The sequence below is a fragment of the Balaenoptera ricei genome, chromosome 9, assembly GCF_028023285.1.
Source record: "Balaenoptera ricei isolate mBalRic1 chromosome 9, mBalRic1.hap2, whole genome shotgun sequence".
NCBI classification, from domain to species: Eukaryota; Metazoa; Chordata; class Mammalia; order Artiodactyla; family Balaenopteridae; genus Balaenoptera; species Balaenoptera ricei.
In genome coordinates this window covers 111,867,872-111,886,706 of record NC_082647.1, presented here as the reverse complement: position 1 = coordinate 111,886,706, position 18,835 = coordinate 111,867,872, and the positions used below count along the sequence as shown (strand labels likewise).

The following is an 18,835-nucleotide window of genomic DNA, read 5'->3' as shown; positions in this document are numbered from 1 at the left end:
TGGGGCTGGAACCACGGCATCGATCCCCATCCCGTCCCCGGGAGCAGGACTTGCTGGGTGCCAGTGAGTGGGGGTGGCTCCAAGGGGCGACTGCAAACCCACACGTTCCCAGCCCACTCGATGCGTGAGCTCACTCTGCCACTCTGAGTCCAGCCCTGCACGCTCCTGGGATGCCCAACTGCAGAAAGTGTGACTGCAGGTGGTTAAGAATCTGCCTGCCAATGCAGGGAACACGGGTTCGAGCCCTGGCCCGGGAAGATCCCACATGCCGTGGAGCAACTCAGCCCGCGAGCCACACCTACTGAGCCTGTGTACCACAACTACTGAAGCCCGCGAGCCTAGAGCCCGTGCTCCACAACAAGAGAAGCCACCGCAATGAGAAGCCCGTGCACCGCAACGAAGAGTAGCCCCCGCTCGCCGCAACTAGAGAAAGCCTGCACACAGCAACAAAGACCCAACTCAGCCATAAATAAGTGAATAAATAAATAAATAAATTTATCTGCAATTCTTTTTAAAAAAAAAGAAAATGTGACTGCAGAATCTTGAAGGAAACAGTTCCATGCCTCTGAAGGCCAAGGTGAACAGCATTTTTAAGAAAAGCGGCAGATTCACGTGAAACCATGTGAAAGGATCACTGGATTTCTCACCGTGGTTCCCCCGAGTTCAGCACATTCTAGATGGAACAGTACTGGGAGCTGGGCATTCAGTCCCACTTTTCACTGTGTTATCAGAGCGAACATCCAAGGACCCAAGCGGATTTCTTGTAATGCCAACAACACACACCACCTGGAATATTTCCTGTGCACTTACAGTGTGTCAGGCACCATTTCAAGCCCTCCATGAGTCTCATCGCATTAAAACTTCAGCTCAACCCAATCACTGATGCATTATTGCCATTGTTATCACTGCGGGTACTGACTCCAATATAAAGATGCGAGAACCGGGGTGTAGAGAGCTGTCTCGGCCTGGGCCAAATACTAGTAAGTAGCAATCCCCAGCGGGCTCATGTGAGAAGAGAACATGGCCCCAGGCCATGACCACGATGGCAGGGCTCCACCCGCTCGTTTCTTGCGAGGACACCGGCCCACCTCTCGCGAGCACACCGGCCCATCTCTTACGAGCACACTGGCCCATCAGTGTCTCCTTGGCTGCAGGGGCGTCCACGCCAGCTGAGAAATGTAATGGGACGAGATGTGGAGTTTGGGGGCGTGGAGGGAGGAGACTGGACCTGCTGATTTGGATGGAGCCCATGGGACACACACGGTGGACGTCAAGGAGGGCACGGAAGATTCGTGTCCGACGCACAGGGCAGCTTAGGATGGAGGTGGGATTGGGGGCCAGTGGTCTGGACGGTGAAGGGTCTGCCTGGGAGAGTGAGGAGATTTGGAAGACAAGAGGTCTTGTCTTGCCAAGACAAGACTCTCTCCAGGGCCGCATGCAGCCTTGGGCAGAGGAGACTCAGAACGTGGCCAGAGGGGCAGGGCAAATGTGCAGTGCGCTTGCCGAGCTGCGGGGACAGTGCGTCCACGAGGATGCACGTGGTGACAGCAAACAGTGCAACGGGAACCAGGGGGCCCCAAGGGTGGGAAACACAGATGAGCTTATTTTTAAACGTTATGTTAGTTGCGTTTTCAATGGGTTTTTCTTCAAACTCTAGACACCTTTAGAAGTGAGACATCTCTAACTTCAAAACAAAGATTTTAATTGTCAGTTTGGAAAAGCACAGTCAGTTTGCCACAGAATGTCCAAGAAACAGGGAAAAGAGTGTGTGTGCTGGGCAGAGAAAAACAGATTGAGCCTGTTATTGGAAAATGCAGCCAGCATCCTGTTAACAGTACGTTTATCCCATTTCCTGCCCTTTGAAAAGGGTCAGGAGAATAAAGGGCGCTATTCTTGCATCCAAGGGCAGTAGCAGCATTGTGACCTTGACGAGGGTGGTTCTGAGAGTGGCCAGGAGGAGGCCGGTGGGGAAATGGAGCTGCACGAGTGGGCAGGACATCTAGAAGCTACAGTGAAGGGAAGCAAGGAGCTCGGCAGGGGTGGGGGCGGGTCCACGGGAGGGGGAGGGAGTTTTAAAATGTATCTTTACTGTTATTGTTTTAACAAATTAATTGATATAAAACTGCATGCATTTAAAGTGTAAAACTTGATATGTTTTGACATATATTTATTTTTAGATAAATATTTATTTATTTTTTGGTCTGGCTTTATGTTTGGCCTGGCTTCTTTCACTCAGCACAATTATTTTGCGATTCATCGATGTTGCTGCGTGGGTAGTAATTCATTGTACGGCTATACTGACTTTGCCTCTGGGCTGGGCGAGTCTCAGGGAGGGGGTGCCCCCTCCTTCCCCGGTAAATGGGGATGATGGGATTTGCACTACAGACCCGCCCGGTGAGGCTCGAGGTACACCTCATTGCGTTGTCACCAGCACCACCATCACTTCGTCTCATCCCAGCACCAGCGTCCTGGTGGCCGGGATGAGATGACAACTGAACGGAGGTTTGGGGGCGAGGCAGGAGACATCCTGCACATCTCGGTCACCTAAAGCCTGGCCCGACTGCGAGAAGCCACTTTCAGGAGGCGGTCCCAAGTTGCTAAGGTAAACTTCCCAGGACACAGAGGGGTAGTGGGTGGGACTGTGGCCCAGCGAGGGGAGCTACAGGGCAGGCGAGTGAAGGAAGCAGGGGCTGGACATCACCTGCTCTCCTGGCAGCGAGCCTGCTTCACACCAGCCTGGCAAACTGAGTGTCGCTGGTGCAGAAGACCCGGGCTGGGGGGTATTTGAATACCTGGCTGGTTGAGACCTAGAAGGTGCTCTCATCACCACTAATAGCAACACGATGGCTGCATCCAGGTTGTAAAAGTTCTCAGTAAACTAAGAAAATATCTAGGAAGGAAAAGGAGAACTCCTAAACTTTGGTGTCAAGAAGGAAACTGAAGAAGGACAGCCTTAAAAAGCTCTGACTTGGACAATTCAACAAAGACAGCTTGGTGATGGAACTGGCCACAAGGTAGCATAAACCACACTGATGGCCATTAGTGTCAACCCAAGTTTAAAGCCACACTGGTAAGTGATCGCTACTTAGGTTGGGGCAGGGGAGCGTTCTGCTGCCCAGCGCCCACTCACATGACCAGTGGACCCGCCCCGGGATGGGTGTGACCAAATTCAGGTGGGCAAGGAGGACAGAGGGCACCCCCCAGGGGAGGAGGGCGTGCTGCAAGGCACAGCTTGGAAGAAAAACACTGGAAGGGTTCCTGGCATCCCAAAGGTTTCAAGCTTCCTGAAAGATTCTTTCTTATTTTGGTTGGACAAGAAGAAAATCAATGAAGGGACAAAGCTTGCAGTTTGAGGCCAAGTCAGAAAGCTGTAAAAATATCCAAGTTTAATTTTGCTTCCTCACCTGCCAAGGAAAATGATGTTTGTACGGAAAAAGGTAAAATGAACAGTGGTGACAGAGGGCTGGTGTCCAGGGGAAGGAAAGATGTTGTCCGGGAGCAGCAGGGTTCTCTGTTTCAGGTCCCTTCTTTCCACCCAGACAGATGAGTTCCTGGGGTGCTAACAGACTCCCAAGGGACCCAGCCATGCGGCTGTCAGCCAGCTTTGCAGAACGGGAGTGGGACCATTGGCAGAAGACTGGAGATGTCCGGAACTTATTCTCCAAAGGAAAAGATGGTGGTTTCTTCCAGTGTGAAGCGGATTCTTGGCACGTTTATCACGATTATGAAATAGATGAGTTCTGAGCCCGGGGACCCCGAGTTGCACTCGGCCACTGGTCCGGAGAGCCAGGCGATATGGTCGCAAAGAATGGGCGCCCTCGCTCCCTTCCCCCAGAAGATAGTTACTGAGCACCCACTCTGTGTCTGGGGCTGTGCAAGGCGCTGGGACCTGCCAGAGCTCACCGTGTGGCAGGAGGACAAGCATCGCACAGGAGTTACACAGATCGCTACTGAGATTAGGCTGTGATGTGGTTATGAGGGGAAATGAGGTGATGCTCTGGTGGGGAACCTCCTCCAGCCTGGGGGCCGGGGGAGACTTTCTGGGGGCTTGAGGTTAATCCAGGAACACGCAGGACGACTGGGAATTAGCTGGGAAGACTAGGAGGTGAAACGTTTTCCCTCCAGGCATAGGGAACCGCACCCATGCGGGCCCTGAGGGGGTCACTGCAGCGGTGACAGGCATCCCTGGGTTCCACCTGCAGGAGAAACAGGTCACCTGGAAGGTCTGTATAGGCAGGAGGGTCACAGGGCAGCAAAGACAGAGCTAACCTGTCTGTGCCTCTGAACTCTCCCAACTTCACTGAAACACATCAGAGGTCTACACGGTGCGCTGCCGAGCCCAGCACGGCCTAGAGTCGCTGCTGCTGGCTGACGGCTCTCACGAGCTAACCCCCAGCCACAGAACTCGGGCTTCTCTCGCCCACAAGGGAAGGTGCTCAGGCATAGGAGAACAGACACTCACTGCTGCTGCTGCTTTTCTGTCCTGGCTCAGGGGCTCCCTGGGCTTTGACGGTGATGGTGTCACACATCTGATCACTTCTCACAGGGTCTCCTGCCAAGGCCAAGCGCCAGGACACACGTGTGATCTGAATCAGTTCATTCCTGGGGTGGGAAAACGCACACCTGGGAGGGCCCAGCTGCGGCGTGCCCACCATGGGGCTTAATGAGGCATTTCCCAGAGGCGTCCGCCCGTGCCGGGCTGACGCGGAGGCTGGCTGGGCAGGGGCACTGACCTAGTTAAGGCCGGGACGAGGCCCTCAGGACATCTGTGCCCCACTTTCCCGTCTGTGCAACGGAAGCTGCAGACTCTCCGTCCAGGGAGGTCTGGACAGAGGAGATGCTCGCTCTCGGCCCTCCTTGGAGGAAAGCTAGGACACACGAGGAAAAGGTCTGGGGGCTTTCACCAGGTCTCTAACTTTGTGAGATGTCCCTAAGGCCAAGGACAAACCCCCAACCCCTTCTTTCTCTCCTGGCTGAGAGTCCCCCGGGGGGCACAGACAATGCTTCATTCATCTCTCCACCTTAAGCAGCTACTACAGTCCCTGGACCCTGGTGGGTTCTCAGGAAATGCTTGCAAAATGAATGGCTGGACGTGTGAATGTGTTAAATATAAACACGGATTAAAAGGGCACTTGGTGTCCATTCCAGGCCCTCTGAAACAATGCATTTAAAACAGACCGACAATGGCTGTCCAACGCACAGTTTCACCATGAATAACAATGCAGGATGTTTCCATATCTCTTCCCTCTTGTATCTGTATAACTGATTTACTTTGTTATAAAGCAGAAACTAACACACCATTGTAAAGCAATTATTCTCCAATAAAGATGTTAAATATGTTAAAAAAAAAAAAAAGAATGCAGGATGGAGTGGAAGGCAGAAGCGGATTCTGGGGTCCGTTTGAGCCCTGTCCCCAGGAAGGGAGGGCAGTGCCCACTGCGGAAGGAACAGCAGACAGAGCAGAGCTGAGGATGCTGTTATCTGGGGCTGGAGGGAAGACACAGAGCGGGCAACGTCCCTGACAACCGCAAACACAGAGGCGGGGCGTTCAATTCACACCGTGGGGGGAGGCAAACAGACTTCCAATCGCCTTGAAAAACGGCCAACTCACTTTTAAGGTGATGATTCCTCCTACATCACATCGACCCTTCTGTCTTTTATCATAAGCGGCATCGTCACCGATGCAAAACGCGTGTTCAGGGAAGGGTGAGTAACTGTGCCCGCCTTAGCGGTGAGAGCCCCTCACCTCTGCCAGCGCTCCCGGGACGGCTGGACGCCCTACTTCTCCGGGAGGAGGACGCCTGGAGGACTCAGGCCCTGCAGCCCCTCACACCACCCGGGAGAGCCGGGAACAGCCCTCAGTCCAGGATGCTATCCTGGCTACAAGCATCCTGGAGCATCACTGAACACCAAGGAGGAAGGAGCCGCTGCTCATACTGAGAACCCACAGACAGTGCGGCCCACGCTGCTTGGATCCAGGAGTCCCACACTTCGCTCACTTTCCTTGAGGTTACGCAACTTTAAAAGCCCAAAAGGTGAAAGAAAGCTAAAGAGGCAGAGCTCAAATGACTCGAGGTGTAAATGCCGCAACACACCCCAAACTGCATCTGCTGCGAAGCCACAGAGACCTCCGTGGCCAGCGCCCCGCAGACAAGTGCTGCCTAACTAGACTCCTCAGAGAAGGTACAGTTGGCCCTGGTCACCTGGATCGCACGTGTGTCCCCTGGTGTCACAGGTCTGTTGTGCCACACCAATAGGGAGGGCAAGGCAGTCGAAACGAGGTCAGGTGCACACCTCCAGGAGGACAACCGCTGGTTCCAGGTGAGGCTGGCCCAGCGCACCTGGGTGTCCCTGATGGGGGCTGAGCTGAGGCTTCTGGGTGGACGGACTGTCCAGGTCCTGGCCTCCGAGGTCACATGTCCTTCGGCAGGTTTTACGTGGCCCTGAGATGCAGAGTGTGAGCAGGGGGAGAGGGGAGGGGGTCTGGGTCGCTGTGTAGAGCAGTGACACAGCCCTGTCACTCAGCCCTTAGACCTCTAGGTAAGATGTGGTGCACTGGGGAGACAGAGGGACAGGGTCTCCCAGGTCACCCTCATTGTGCTCACTCAGGCCTGACTCGCAGCCCAAGGGCACCAAAACCTCAGATGCGCCAGACTCACTGCCTCACCCTTCCCAGGATGGGCAATGCAGGCCCCAACACCTAGATTAATCCAAGAAACAGTCCAAACGTGGGCTTTTTCTTTTTTTTTAAACTTTGGGTTTATTTATTTATTTATTTATTTATGGCTGTGTTGGGTCTTCGCCTCTGTACGAGGGCTTTCTCTAGTTGCGGCAAGTGGGGGCCACTCTTCATCGCGGTGCGCGGGCCTCTCACCATCGCGGCCTCTCTTGTTGCGGAGCACAGGCTCCAGACGCGCAGGCTCAGTAGTTGTGGCTCACGGGCCTAGTTGCTCCGCGGCACCTGGGATCCTCCCAGACCAGGGCTTGAATCCGTGTCCCCTGCATTGGCAGGCAGATTCTCAACCACTGCGCCACCAGGGAAGCCCAAACGTGGGCTTTTGACGGCCATGTGAAGCTGCTGCCACAAAGCTGAGATCAGGATGAGCAACGGCCTGGCCTCAGCCCCCCCGGACCTTTCCTGTGGGCACTGCCAGGGCCGAGCTGCTCGCTGGGTGGATACACCCCCCCAACCCCCGTCTGTGTCCCCACCCACTGGCCAGCAGGTCCCGCCTGGTCCCGGCCCTTCCTACCGCTGCCCTTGTGTTTCTCCCCACTTTCTTTCTCGTGGCACAGCTTCCTCCGCTCTTTTGGACAGTTCCCAGACTTGTTTTTTTAAATTCTTTTCTGGAAGGCATGGGCACACGTTCCAAGAGAGAGAAAGCCTGAGGTTCAAGGTTGCAGTGGTGGCCCCTTCCCCGCTGTGCAAGCCCAGGCAGGCTTTGCTCTCTGGGCCCCTGCTCCACATGACCCCTGGGAGATGGAGAGAGTAACAGCTATTTGAAATGATCCAAAACCAGTCAATGAGATGATGTATGTGAGAAATGAGTACAGCCTTCATATAATTACAGTCAGCATTACTCAAACTGTATCAAAAGCTCAAATGACATGGATAACTATCTCAAACCTCAATGTAAAGTGACTTGATAAATACTAGGAAATTGCAGATTAGTAGGCTCAAACCCCTGAAAAATCTGACTCAGGATGTCGATGTCCTGTGGATCTCACTTTGAAACAGTGTTTTAGAGACTCACAATCGTTCCCTCAGACCAGCCAGACCATCACGGTTGATAACCATCTGTGTTGCTTTGGATTCTCTGAGAAAAACCGGCACTTCCTTTCTTTTTCTTTTTCTTTTTTTTTTTAACTGAACTATAGTTGATTTACAATATTGTGTTAGTTTCAGGAGTACAGCAAAGTGATTCAGTTATATATGGATGTATATATATCTATACTATACAGGTATTCTTTTTCAGATTCTTTTCCACTATAGGTTATTACAAGATATTGAGTAGAGTTCCCTGGGCTATACAGTAGGTCCTTGTTGACTATCTATTTTATATATACTAGTGTGTATCTGTTAATCCCAAATTCCTAATTTATCCTCCCCTCCACCTTTCCCCTTTGGTAACCAGAAGTTCGTTTTCTATGTCGAGAGTCTGTTTCTGTTTCATAAATAAGTTCATTTGTATCATTTTTCAGATTCCACACATAGATGATATCATATGATATTTGTCTTTCTCTCTCTGACTTACTTCACTTAGTATGATCATCTCTAGGTCCATCCATGTTGCTGCAAATGGCATTATTTTGTTCTTTTTTTATGGCTGAGTAATATTCCATTGTATATATGTACCACATCTTCTTTATCCATTCATCTGTCAATGGACATTTAGGTTGTTTCCATGTCTTGGCTATTGTAAATAGTGCTGCAATGAACATTGGGGTGCATGTATCTTCTCGAATTAGAGTTTTCTCCAGATATATGCCCAGGAGAGGGATTGCAGGATTACATGGTAACTCTATTTTTAGTTTTTTAAGGAAACTCCATACTGTTTCCCATAGTGGCTGCACCAATTTACATTCCCGCCAACAGTGTAGGAGACTTCCCTTTTCTTCACACCTTCTCCAGCTTTTATTATTTGTAGACTTTTGGATGATGGCCATTCTGACCAGTGGACAGGCACTTACTTTCAATTGATATTGCAATGTGCTTGGAGGAGAGAGGTTGTCTCAGGGTTGAATTCCAGAGCTGTCTTCATCGGAATCCACATGGTCCATTTATCAGGACACTTATTTAGCCATTCACCCCAATTTCTTCACCTTTCCCTCATTCTATGTAATAAAAGTTCTAAGTTCATAAATATATAAATTCTATAGAAATGAAAAAAAAGTAAAGAAAACCCAAAAGCCCTCAATAATTTTTAACTGCCCTCCCCACCCCCCCAACCCAGAGGAGAGAGTGTGAAACTGGCTGCCATCCAGTGCCATGTGGTTAAGCACATTCTCTTTTTCCAGCATCCTGAGGCTGGGCTGTGCTTTCAGTGGTGAATTGCCCTCAGCATCCTCCTTACGTGACGTCTTGGGTCCCTGTTGGGGCCACAGCACACAGCACAGATGCCTCTCCATCACACGGACACGCTCTGGGGCTGACCCGGGGGCCGTGGCCGTGGCCCCAGGAACGCTCCCAGTCAGTGGTGTTCAGACCGCTCCTGCCCAGGGTGGCACCACTGGGCGTCCCGGCTTCAGCGAGGACTACCTTCAGCCCCTAGGCTCCCGGGTGGGAAACCTTTTCAGCAAAGCCTGCCGCCCTCTGTGGAAGTGGCCCACTGGTCTCATGGGCCACCTGCTCTCTTTCAGAGCAGTGCAGAGTGGGCATTCTGTGCCCAGACTGTCCCCTGTCTGGGTCCAGCCCTATGTGAACAAGGGCAAGTTACTCAGGTTTTCTGAGCCTCATTCACTTTCTGTGTAAAATGAGGATAACCTTAGTACTGACCTCTTCAGGTACGTGTGATAACTTAAGCTTAGGATCTGGACATAATCTCTCAGAAAATAATACCTGTCACCACCTCCCTGTTATTAGCCTAACTCCTCCACCCACTAGAAACAGGCAGGGAGAGAGGGTCAGTCCATGCACAGAATCGTTTTGGAGTTAAAGGAGATCTCAAAATCCATCTGGCCCAAAGGCCCTTTCAAGTTGGGAATCTTACTTCGGACGCCACCAATTCCACTGCTTTCAGGGACTAGGGGGGCATAAATGTACAGACCAGCGTAAGACCAGATAGAGGAGAAGCTTTAGAAAAACCAGAAACGTGTGCTCTGCCCAAGGGACGTGAAATGCAATAATTTTCAAAACGTATGCTGGCAAAAGAAAAAAAAAATTACGAAAGAAAGAAGGAAAGGGAGAAAGATGAATTAATCAACCAATTACGCTGTCGCCTGGAACCGCGCCGAAGGCCATGAGTGAGGTGCAGGCCCTTCAGGATGCATCACAGGTGGCCGTCCTGGATCAGAGGCAGCCGCGGGTGGTGGAAACGCGCTCAGGGGTTAGGAGTGCACTGGAGCCCTCCCTGCATCAAGGGAGTGAGCTCGGCGGCGACTTCCCACCACGCTGAGCGCGCGTCTGCCCAGGGGCATTGGTCTCCCGTCCTCCTCTCGCCCACAGGAGCGCGCACGCGCAGTCACGCATCCTCACCTTTCTCAACTTCGCGGCCCCTGTGCCCGAGCGGATGGCGTCCATCAAGGCCTGCCTGGCGTCCACTGGGTTGCTGAGGGGGCCCGCGCTGGACCTGGACGCCGTCCGGGATGCGGTGGGAGCCTGGGTGACTGGAGGGGGCGGGGGTGGCGCCGGCGGCAGGGCGGGTGCCGACTGGATCCCAAGGTCTTCCAGCCCCGGGGGTTCTGCCCCACGTGCAGACACCACGGCACCGCGGAGGCTCTGGAGCTCCTCAGAGGCGGAGGACGTCACCTAGCAACGAGACGGTTAAATGACAGTGTCCCAAAGGCCCTTTCCAAGAGGTGGCACAGGGTATCTGATCGTGCAGCCAGCCCAGGGGGCGTGTCTGCTCCCCATCCCTGGGCTTTCCTGGGGGCTGGGGGGGGGGCGGTGGCAGTGACTGATGGCAGGGGGCAGGGCTGTCAGTCTGGCCCTACTGAGACCCCTGCCCTCCTGCCTCATCGTGGCGTGTCTGGACAGACCCCAAGGCCACACACCAACGACCAACCGATGGGGATGACCCCTCCTCCAAACACAGAAGGGAAGGTGTCCGTTCCGCTTTCCCTTGGATTCTGGCTCTGGAAGCTGGATGACCCTCTGTCCCCGAGCTCCAGTACAGGTGGTCCTGCAGCTGTGCCAGACCAGCAACTCCATCCCTGAGCTGAGACGCTGCCGCCTCCCACTGCTGGGTGATCTAAGCCCTGAAGCCAGGCTCAGGGTCCCCGGAATTTGGGGAAGTGCACAGATATGCAGGGAGGACTTACACGTTTGGGAGAGGGAGGGAGAGTTTCTGTGCAGGGGCCGCCCCTCAGTGCCTCTCCTGCGGTTGCTGTTGCAGCATCCCCGGGACCACTGGGGTGGGGGGCAGCTGTGGAGGCCCCTCTTACCTTCCTCAGGCTGCAGGTGCCACTGTGCCCACGGATGGCTGTCAGCAGGGCTGAGCGCTCGCTGTCTGCCTCTGTGTAGGATGGTTTCTTCGGACCTCCCTCTGAGCCGGGTTCTGGAGTCTAGAATATTTATTAACGATGTCAACACGTGTCACTCAGGAGATGGGGGAACGCTGACTACAAGGGAGTGCAAGAGAAAACCCATAGTTATCAGCTCAGACCTACAGGGTCAGTTTCACAGTCTCTGTCTGTTAGAAGGTAAAATTATCAGGTTGGGATTCTGGATTGACCTTACACTGTACAAAAATCAAAGGTTATATATTTGGGGTAGCACAGGATGATCGCTCCTGAATGTCATATCCCTCCTGTTACTGGTCCTAGCTTTCCTGAGCAGATATGTGTCTTTAAGTCCTGCAGACCTGGATGAGAGGCCTGGGTCCCCACTAGCTGGCAGGGTGACCCCCTGTTTTCTCAATGGCAAAATGGAGGACACAGTTCCCAATCATCAGTGTTGGTGTAGCTATTAAATAACATTTGCAAGATGATAAATGCCTATATGGGGGCAGGTGTGGTAAAACTGTCCCCTAGGTTACTGGAGAATGACAGCCCACCACTGCTGAAAATGCAGGGCGATCGGGAGCAGGGGCCCAGCCTGACCCTCCATTTACCCCTCCAGGCTCAAGGACCAGTTATGGATGATCCCCTTCTGCCCCACCCCCCCTCCTCTCCACTCCCCTGCGACCAGGTAAGGACTATGTATTGGCGACATCTTTCCCCAGGGCAGTCAAGAGCCTTAAAGGCAGTGTGGACAAGCCCAAACCCATCAGTTTTGGCCCCTTAATGGTTCTATTCAAACAACTCTGTAGGCAAGGAGACAGAAATCCAGGTAAAATTAAACCTGTGCCTTCACCGCATCCCTAGCCCGGCTCTCCTTCCTCCGATGCCACCTTAAAGTCTGTGTCTGGGTGGGTGTGGGGAAGGGCCCATCCCTGAGGCAGGAGCCCGCTGATGACTTCACCTTGCGAAGCCTGTCCTTCCCTCCCGCCGAGTGGATGGCTTCCATCAGGGCGCTGTGCAGGGATGTGTCTTTCGGGGCTGGCCTCTGGACCACAGGTCTGAATTTCTTCTTTGGCCCAAAGATACTGGCTGGCAGGGTACCATCGGCTTCAGGTACATCTGTGCTTAACAAACCCGGCTTCTCCTCCCATTCTGGGGGCTCCCGTCCAGCGTGGCTGTTTGTTTCAGACACTCTCGGAGAGTGAGGAGGCTCTGTGTGGACGGAGACCCACCTGGAGCCATTCACCAGGGCACTGCCTGTAGTGTGACCGCCTCCTGAGTGGGGGAGAGGGGGACTCGTGCCGGCCGGCTGGCACTTGGGATCAGATGCCGAGCTGGTCCTGTGGTTCCTTGGGCTTTGCTTTCCGCTGAGACCACAGCTCTGTCCCACAGAAGCCTGACCCGTCTGGGCAGCTGTGATTAGTGGTCCATGGGAAGTTCTGTGGATGCCAGTGGGACCGTCTTGAGTACATAGCTTCCCATAAGGGCTGCTGATTTGCCCTCCGGGATGGGATCCTGCTGCAGATTCGTCCCCATGGTGACGCACGCCTGTCTCTGGGTACAGGCTGGGGGTGGTACCATCCTTCGTCATGGGAGGTCGTCCAGTTGGCTCTGGCGCTCTGCCTTCACATGTCTTCTGGGCATTATCAGGCTTACTCCCCACGTCAGTGTGGACTTTCGGGGTCCCTATCCGCTTGGCAATGGCAGAGGCCACGTACTGGCTGGATGTTCTTCTCTGAGGTTTGAGAAACGGGACTTCTGAGGGGTTAGCTGCTGGCACTTTCAGGGGACAAGCAGCTGCTGGGAGTGGCCAGCTTCTGCCCTCCTCCCGAGGTCTCCCATCTTCTGGGTGGGGGGACAGGGGCCGGGGCAATGTCGCTTTGGGGTCTGGGGAAGTGGGCTCCGCTCTGAGTCTGCTTTCTTGAGGTTGTGGATTCGTGGGCGTGGTGTGGGTAGAGGTCCTCTTGGCCCCCTCTGTGGGCCGGCCAGAGTGTTTTTCTATAGAGTTGGTCCTCCAGAATTCTTTGACTTTTCCAATGGGCGGGGCTTCTGCTTCCAGAGTGGGCGACGTCGGGACCATGGTCCTGCCGGCATTCGTGTGGGGACTCACCAGGTTCCCTAGCTCGTCGATCTTGATGGCACCCATGGAGAGAGATGCTCCCCGGTCGTAACATTTCATCTCTGACTTTGGAGGGACGATTTTGTACGTTGTGAGGCCATATTTAAGCCCGTAACTCCCCCCTGGGTGTTGGCCTCGATACCACGGAGGTGGGGTCCAGACGTCATTTTTATCATCTCCTTCCTCTTCCTTCCCTGGCTGCGTGCTCACCCGCCTGGTGCCCAGGGTCCTCCTGCCATGAGCAGAGCTGGGCGCCTTGCCTTCCTCCTTCGCGTTCAGGTCGTGCGTGTGAAGCGTTGAAGCAGAAGTTGCCTTGGGCGCCATTTTACTGGGAGTCACATCCTTCCAGGTGTTGGTCGAGGCCACTCTGATTTCTCTCCCAGGGTCCTGGGAAGGAGCGGGTGAGCCAGGCCCCGCCGCCCTCCTCTGCCCGTGCTGCTGGCTGTGCTCGGCCTGGCACGGCGGCAGCTGGGCCTTCTTGCTGGCGGTGCTCCCAGCGTCGAAAGAGCCAGCGTTGTTGTTTCTGTTGGAAAATGCCCCCGAGTCCACGGGATCGTCGAGAACCTCCCCTATGAATGTCACCGGGATTGCCTCGGTATCGCCGTCGGGGATGACGGTGCCTTGCGGGCAGCGACCGGACATGCTGTGTACGCAGTTGGTGAGGAAGCTCGAGTCGGTTTCATAGCTTTCTTCGATTTCTGCAAAGAAGCACAACACAGGTCACAGGTGGGCACCGCTCGGACGACTCCTACGCCCCTTATTCAGTGAAATTGCACTCCGACTTTGATTTCTCTGGGGTGCCTTTGGTGTAAGTTATTTAAAGTGTCATTTTGGGTTGTCATCTACACATGCCTGGAACCAGTCTAAGCTTGCATGACTCAACAGAGGACCTGTCTGCCTATCTGTGACGCCTTGAGGTATCATACAACATTTTGCCGGTATCTTCACTTACAAATTGATCTCTAAATCCAAGCCCTCAATATAGACCACCTCAGGGCAGGGTGGGAAGGTGGATTTGGGATTTTTTACTTCCATCTTGCTCTTGTTCACCAGGAGCACCATAAAATCTATGGGACAACTTGCTCTTGCTTTGCTTATTGATGACTAAGCCTCGAGCCTGTCAGAATTAGCCCTAAAGGATGCAGTGAGCCCTGTGGGCAGAGCCAGAGGACACACTAAGCTTCATTAAGGTTTCTCAGCTCTATCAGCCCCATCTGAGGACGGAACACTGAAAACCAAGTCAGACAAAACACCGGGTCAGCTCTGGAGTCTGTCTCCTTCTTCTTGTTTTGTTTTCTTTGAAGGCACAGCCAATATCTACTTTCTAGTTGATTTTCACTCTGTGCCTTCGTTTGAAAGATTTCCAGTTTTTACTGAGCCGATTTGCATCTGCGTTGGCCTTACACTATTATTTCTCCGATATATGCACAGAATCGCAGTGCTGTGAGATGCCCCACTCTAAGAGGGGTCCCCGTCAACACGCTGTGTTCTGCGTTTCCCTTTGAAAGTCAGGCCACATGTTAGCAAGTAACAGGGTTCGAGGTTTAATAAACAGCCCTGTTTGCCTGTGTGGCACCCAGTGTTTCCCGAACTCATCTGAGGACTGGAGAACTTTTTTTCTGTTCACGTGTATGGAAGACTTTTTAATGCGCAAAATCAGTATTACTCAGAGGAGGTTTTAAGCAGCTGCTCAGACGTTTCCTCGGGACTGTTCAGCAGCCCAGACGCAAGGTCCCCTCCAGGGAGCCGTGCTCACCTGTGTGCTCAGCCCCCAGTCCGGGCCTTCCTCACACGGAGCTGCGTCCCCTCCGCAGACGTCTTCCCCATGTGGTGACATCAAGTTCAGTCGGAGAAGATAACCCTCAGAGCGCCGGCCACATGGGCTAAGGTCCAAGCAGGAGCAGGTAGGTGGTGCTTACCTTCCAGCTCTTCGTCCAGTTCTGCAAGGGTTTTCTGGAACTGGCCAGTCATGAATAGGTCTTCATCCTCACGTGAGGCTGGAGCAACTTTTCCATTTCTAGGGAAGACCAAGGAGAAGGGGAGGGCATTCGTTCATCTCATTATTTACGTAATTCACTCTTTTCTGGAAATATCCGAAGAAGGTACAACTCATAGTCAAATTCATGCAGTTCCAAAGGCATTGGACCACTGCTGCCCTTGGACCTACTGGGAAGCAGATGGTGTGTGTGTGTGTGTGTGTGTGTGTGGTACACAGTGATCACCACCACCACAGCAAACCTCAGGGCAGCAGTGACACTGGTGACAGCCTCCCCAGCACATCCCCCTCCCCAGGCCCCCTGGGGTTTTAACTGGATGGGGGAAATGCCCACAGCGGGGGGCTGCACAGTGCCCTCTGTGCCTCATGCAGCCTTCCCACGCGGGGACCTACTTGGGGCTTTTTTGCCCGGATCATCCTATGATAAACCTCACAAGCAGATGTAAGGCAGGTAAGGTGCTTATTGCTGCTTCACAGAGAGGCAACCGCGTGAGCTAAGGATGGAGCAGCCCAAGCTCACAGGGGTTCCAGAACTGGGGGGGGCTGGCCACGTCTGTATCCAGAGGTGCTGCGTGGCGCTGCCACCCGGGCATCCAGAGAGATGTCCTCCCACCCCTCCCCCCGCCTCCCCCCGCCAAGGAGAGCTGGACCTTCCTTATCTGCGTCCCTGGACAGCAGCATCCACAAGACAACGGCTGCCAAAGCAATTTGAAAGCAGCCTTTGCAAAGGCTCTTGTCTCTGTTTTCTTGCTGTGCCAAGAACAGAGACACATATGGCGTGATTGTCCCTCTTCAGTGAAAGCTGAAGGTCTTTCCCGCTGACCGTTAAAATCGAGGACCGATTTCCATCATTACTAATCAGGCCGAGATAATGATGCTTGAAATGTGCTTTGTACCATCCTCACTTATGTAGCAAAGTTTGTGTTCTGATAAATGAGTCTTTCTTACTTGGTGATCGTGTCCCTTTGGAGCCAGGAAGTGGCTTCCAGACCCGTCTCAGCTAATGTCCTCTGACACGGCAAACAAAGAGCGTTGGCCGAGACCTGTGTGGCTGTGGACCAACTAACAACGACCATGGGAGGCTCAAGGCTGCCTTTCCTGTTGCTTTTGCCCCAAGACTTAATTGAATGCATTTACTAAACTTGTGTTTTTCTCTTTCATGGAATGTGGTGGTTTAAGTAAATCTCATTTAAGTATTCAATAAAGTATATGGCAGAGAAAAAAATGGAAAGGGCTCTATAAAACAGTGTTTGAAATGGAAAACAGAGCACTTTTCAAATGCTGGCTCCTACTTTAAGTTGTTTAAAGTCCAGCCAAACGAAATTATATCTATATTTTTCCTTCAAAGTATTTGCCTGTCCTTCAAAGTATGCAAAATCACACTGTTCCATGGGAACAGAATGATATTAATAAGAATTAAAAACTATAGCACAGGGAACTATACTCAGTATTTTGTAACAACCAATAAGGGGAAAGAATCTGAAAAAGAATATATATATACACATATATATATGTATATGCATATATATATATATATTCACTTAGTTGTATACCTGAAACTAATACAACATGGTAAATCAACTATACTTCAATAAAAACTAAACTAAACTAAAATAATGCACCCTTTGAAGAAAAAGAATCAAAAAGTAATTTAGAAGTTCCACTGATGATATTATTTCATAAAGCTTAAACTGGAGAAAGAAGATCACGCCAAACTGATGACAACTCAGTGAATCTGAGACTCTCACACTTGTTGCTCCTGGTGTTAACCGGAAAGAAATGGGAATGTGTACATCAAGAAGCAAAAGCATAGTTGTAATTATGTAGCTGTAGGAACTTTGGTTCATTAGCCTCTCTTTTGATAATTTGCCTTAAGAAAATAATGCTATGGAAGGAAAAACATAAACACCACCATGTTCATCATATTCATGGGGTGGTCTCTACAGCTTCCGGCAGCAGGAAGTCCCCTCCGTCACTGCATCCATATGACGACCATGACATGTAGGTGGAAACACAGATCACTGCTTAAGCCGGCATGTCACGTGAAGAACTCAAGACATACAACTCCATACAGGATGGTCATGATGATTGAAAAGTAACCTGTGTCTGTGGACAAGGGTGAGGCAGAAATCTAGGCACCATCGCCAACCAGTGTGATGTGTTGAAATGGATGGATTACGGCAAATATTTTATACCTTTTTTTTTGAAGTAGGCTCATTTTGGTACAAAGCAGCTTGACTGATAAGGCAATGTTTAAAATGGGCAACACTTAAAATGATCCTTTGGTCCTCTAATGAGTACTAATTCTTTTATGAAAAGCAGTTTACATGTTTGTGATACCATGCCCAATACACATGGCATGCTGTGTTTATAATTTTATTTTGTTACTGAGTACCTAGCAATCCCTGTGATGATCCTAAACCAGTGTGTGACAATCCTAAATCCTCAAGGAGGCACTGCAGCAAGGCCTGAGGCAGCCCTTCCCCACGCTCCTCCCACCCAGGCTCCGGCCTGAGCTGCCTGGTCTAACCATCAGTGGCAAAGCCCCAAGCTCAGGGCTTCAGACCTGTTCTCTGCCTGCCCATCTCACCTCCCGTGCGGGCCCTCTTGTGAAGTCTGGAGTCCCTATACCGACTCCTCTGCCCTCCGCCTGGCTCAGCCTTCCTGCCCGCCCTTTTCCTCCCCGTCTGCCTCTTGTACACATCCCAGGTTTGCCCCAGATGCTCAGCTCCACACTCTGCTGACACACCCCACCCACCTCTCACCTGACCTTGCTCTTGACGCCCCAGTGTGGACCTGGTTCCCCGGGGACTTGCTTGTCCAGGAGGAGAGAGTGGACACATGACAGAAGCCACCGGCCTTGGGAGCGCTGTGGAGGGAGGGAGCCCAGGTCCTTGGCCGGTGCTTCTCCCAAGGCTGCCGAGCACCTTCGGGGTGGGGCAAGGCCAGGCCTGTGGACCCCTTGGCGTCTGCAGCCGGTGCCTCCCCTGATGCGGGATAGGACCTGCCACACTCTGGATTCTGGGCTTCTGGGTGAATGGGTCATCTGGCAAAAACCCAAACCGGTGTGATGTATCTATTATGCTTTCCAATGTACAGCTTCAGGAGGGGGAGATTTAGCAGAACTTGCTTTTCCTTCCTCACCCACCCCATCCACTTCTCCTCAAAGGGTTGCCGATGGATTACAGCTTTTCCTCTCTCCCTGTAACAGCCAGTTGGAAGCACTTGGTCCCTGGGCTTGGAGGGCAGATTCTGTGGGCTCAGCAGGAGGGCCCTCGTGCGTGCCCCTGAAGCATCACAGTTGGCCAGAAGCGCCAGCACCTCTTTTTAGCTGAAAGTCAACTGCGCAGATGTTCCTTTCCCAGGCATCATTCCTCATGCCCCACACACACCCCAGTCTAAGATAGACAGTTTCTTATGGACAGTTTGTTTTGGTTTAAGACCAAGGGAATGAAGGGCAAACAAGCAGCACAGGCATTCCGATACCAGCTGCACGTGTTGGATAAACATTACCGGGAGCCTTCCCTCCCACGGAGGGTCACACTGCCAAGGACACAGCCACG

General features: G+C 52.5%; 1 protein-coding gene across 9 annotated transcripts in view; it reads right to left on the bottom strand.

The window, feature by feature from the left end:
• COBL (cordon-bleu WH2 repeat protein) overlaps nucleotides 1-18,835 on the bottom strand; it is a 272,457-nt gene that overhangs the window by 1,884 nt on the left and 251,738 nt on the right. For all 9 annotated transcript variants that reach the window (XM_059934339.1, XM_059934334.1, XM_059934336.1 and 6 more), the window contains 4 exons: nucleotides 15,196-15,293; nucleotides 12,119-13,974; nucleotides 11,101-11,220; nucleotides 10,193-10,465 (listed from right to left, as the gene is read on the bottom strand). In XM_059934339.1, coding sequence (XP_059790322.1) covers nucleotides 10,193-10,465; nucleotides 11,101-11,220; nucleotides 12,119-13,974; nucleotides 15,196-15,293 — 2,347 coding nt within the window. The remainder of the gene's footprint in view (nucleotides 1-10,192; nucleotides 10,466-11,100; nucleotides 11,221-12,118; nucleotides 13,975-15,195; nucleotides 15,294-18,835) is intronic.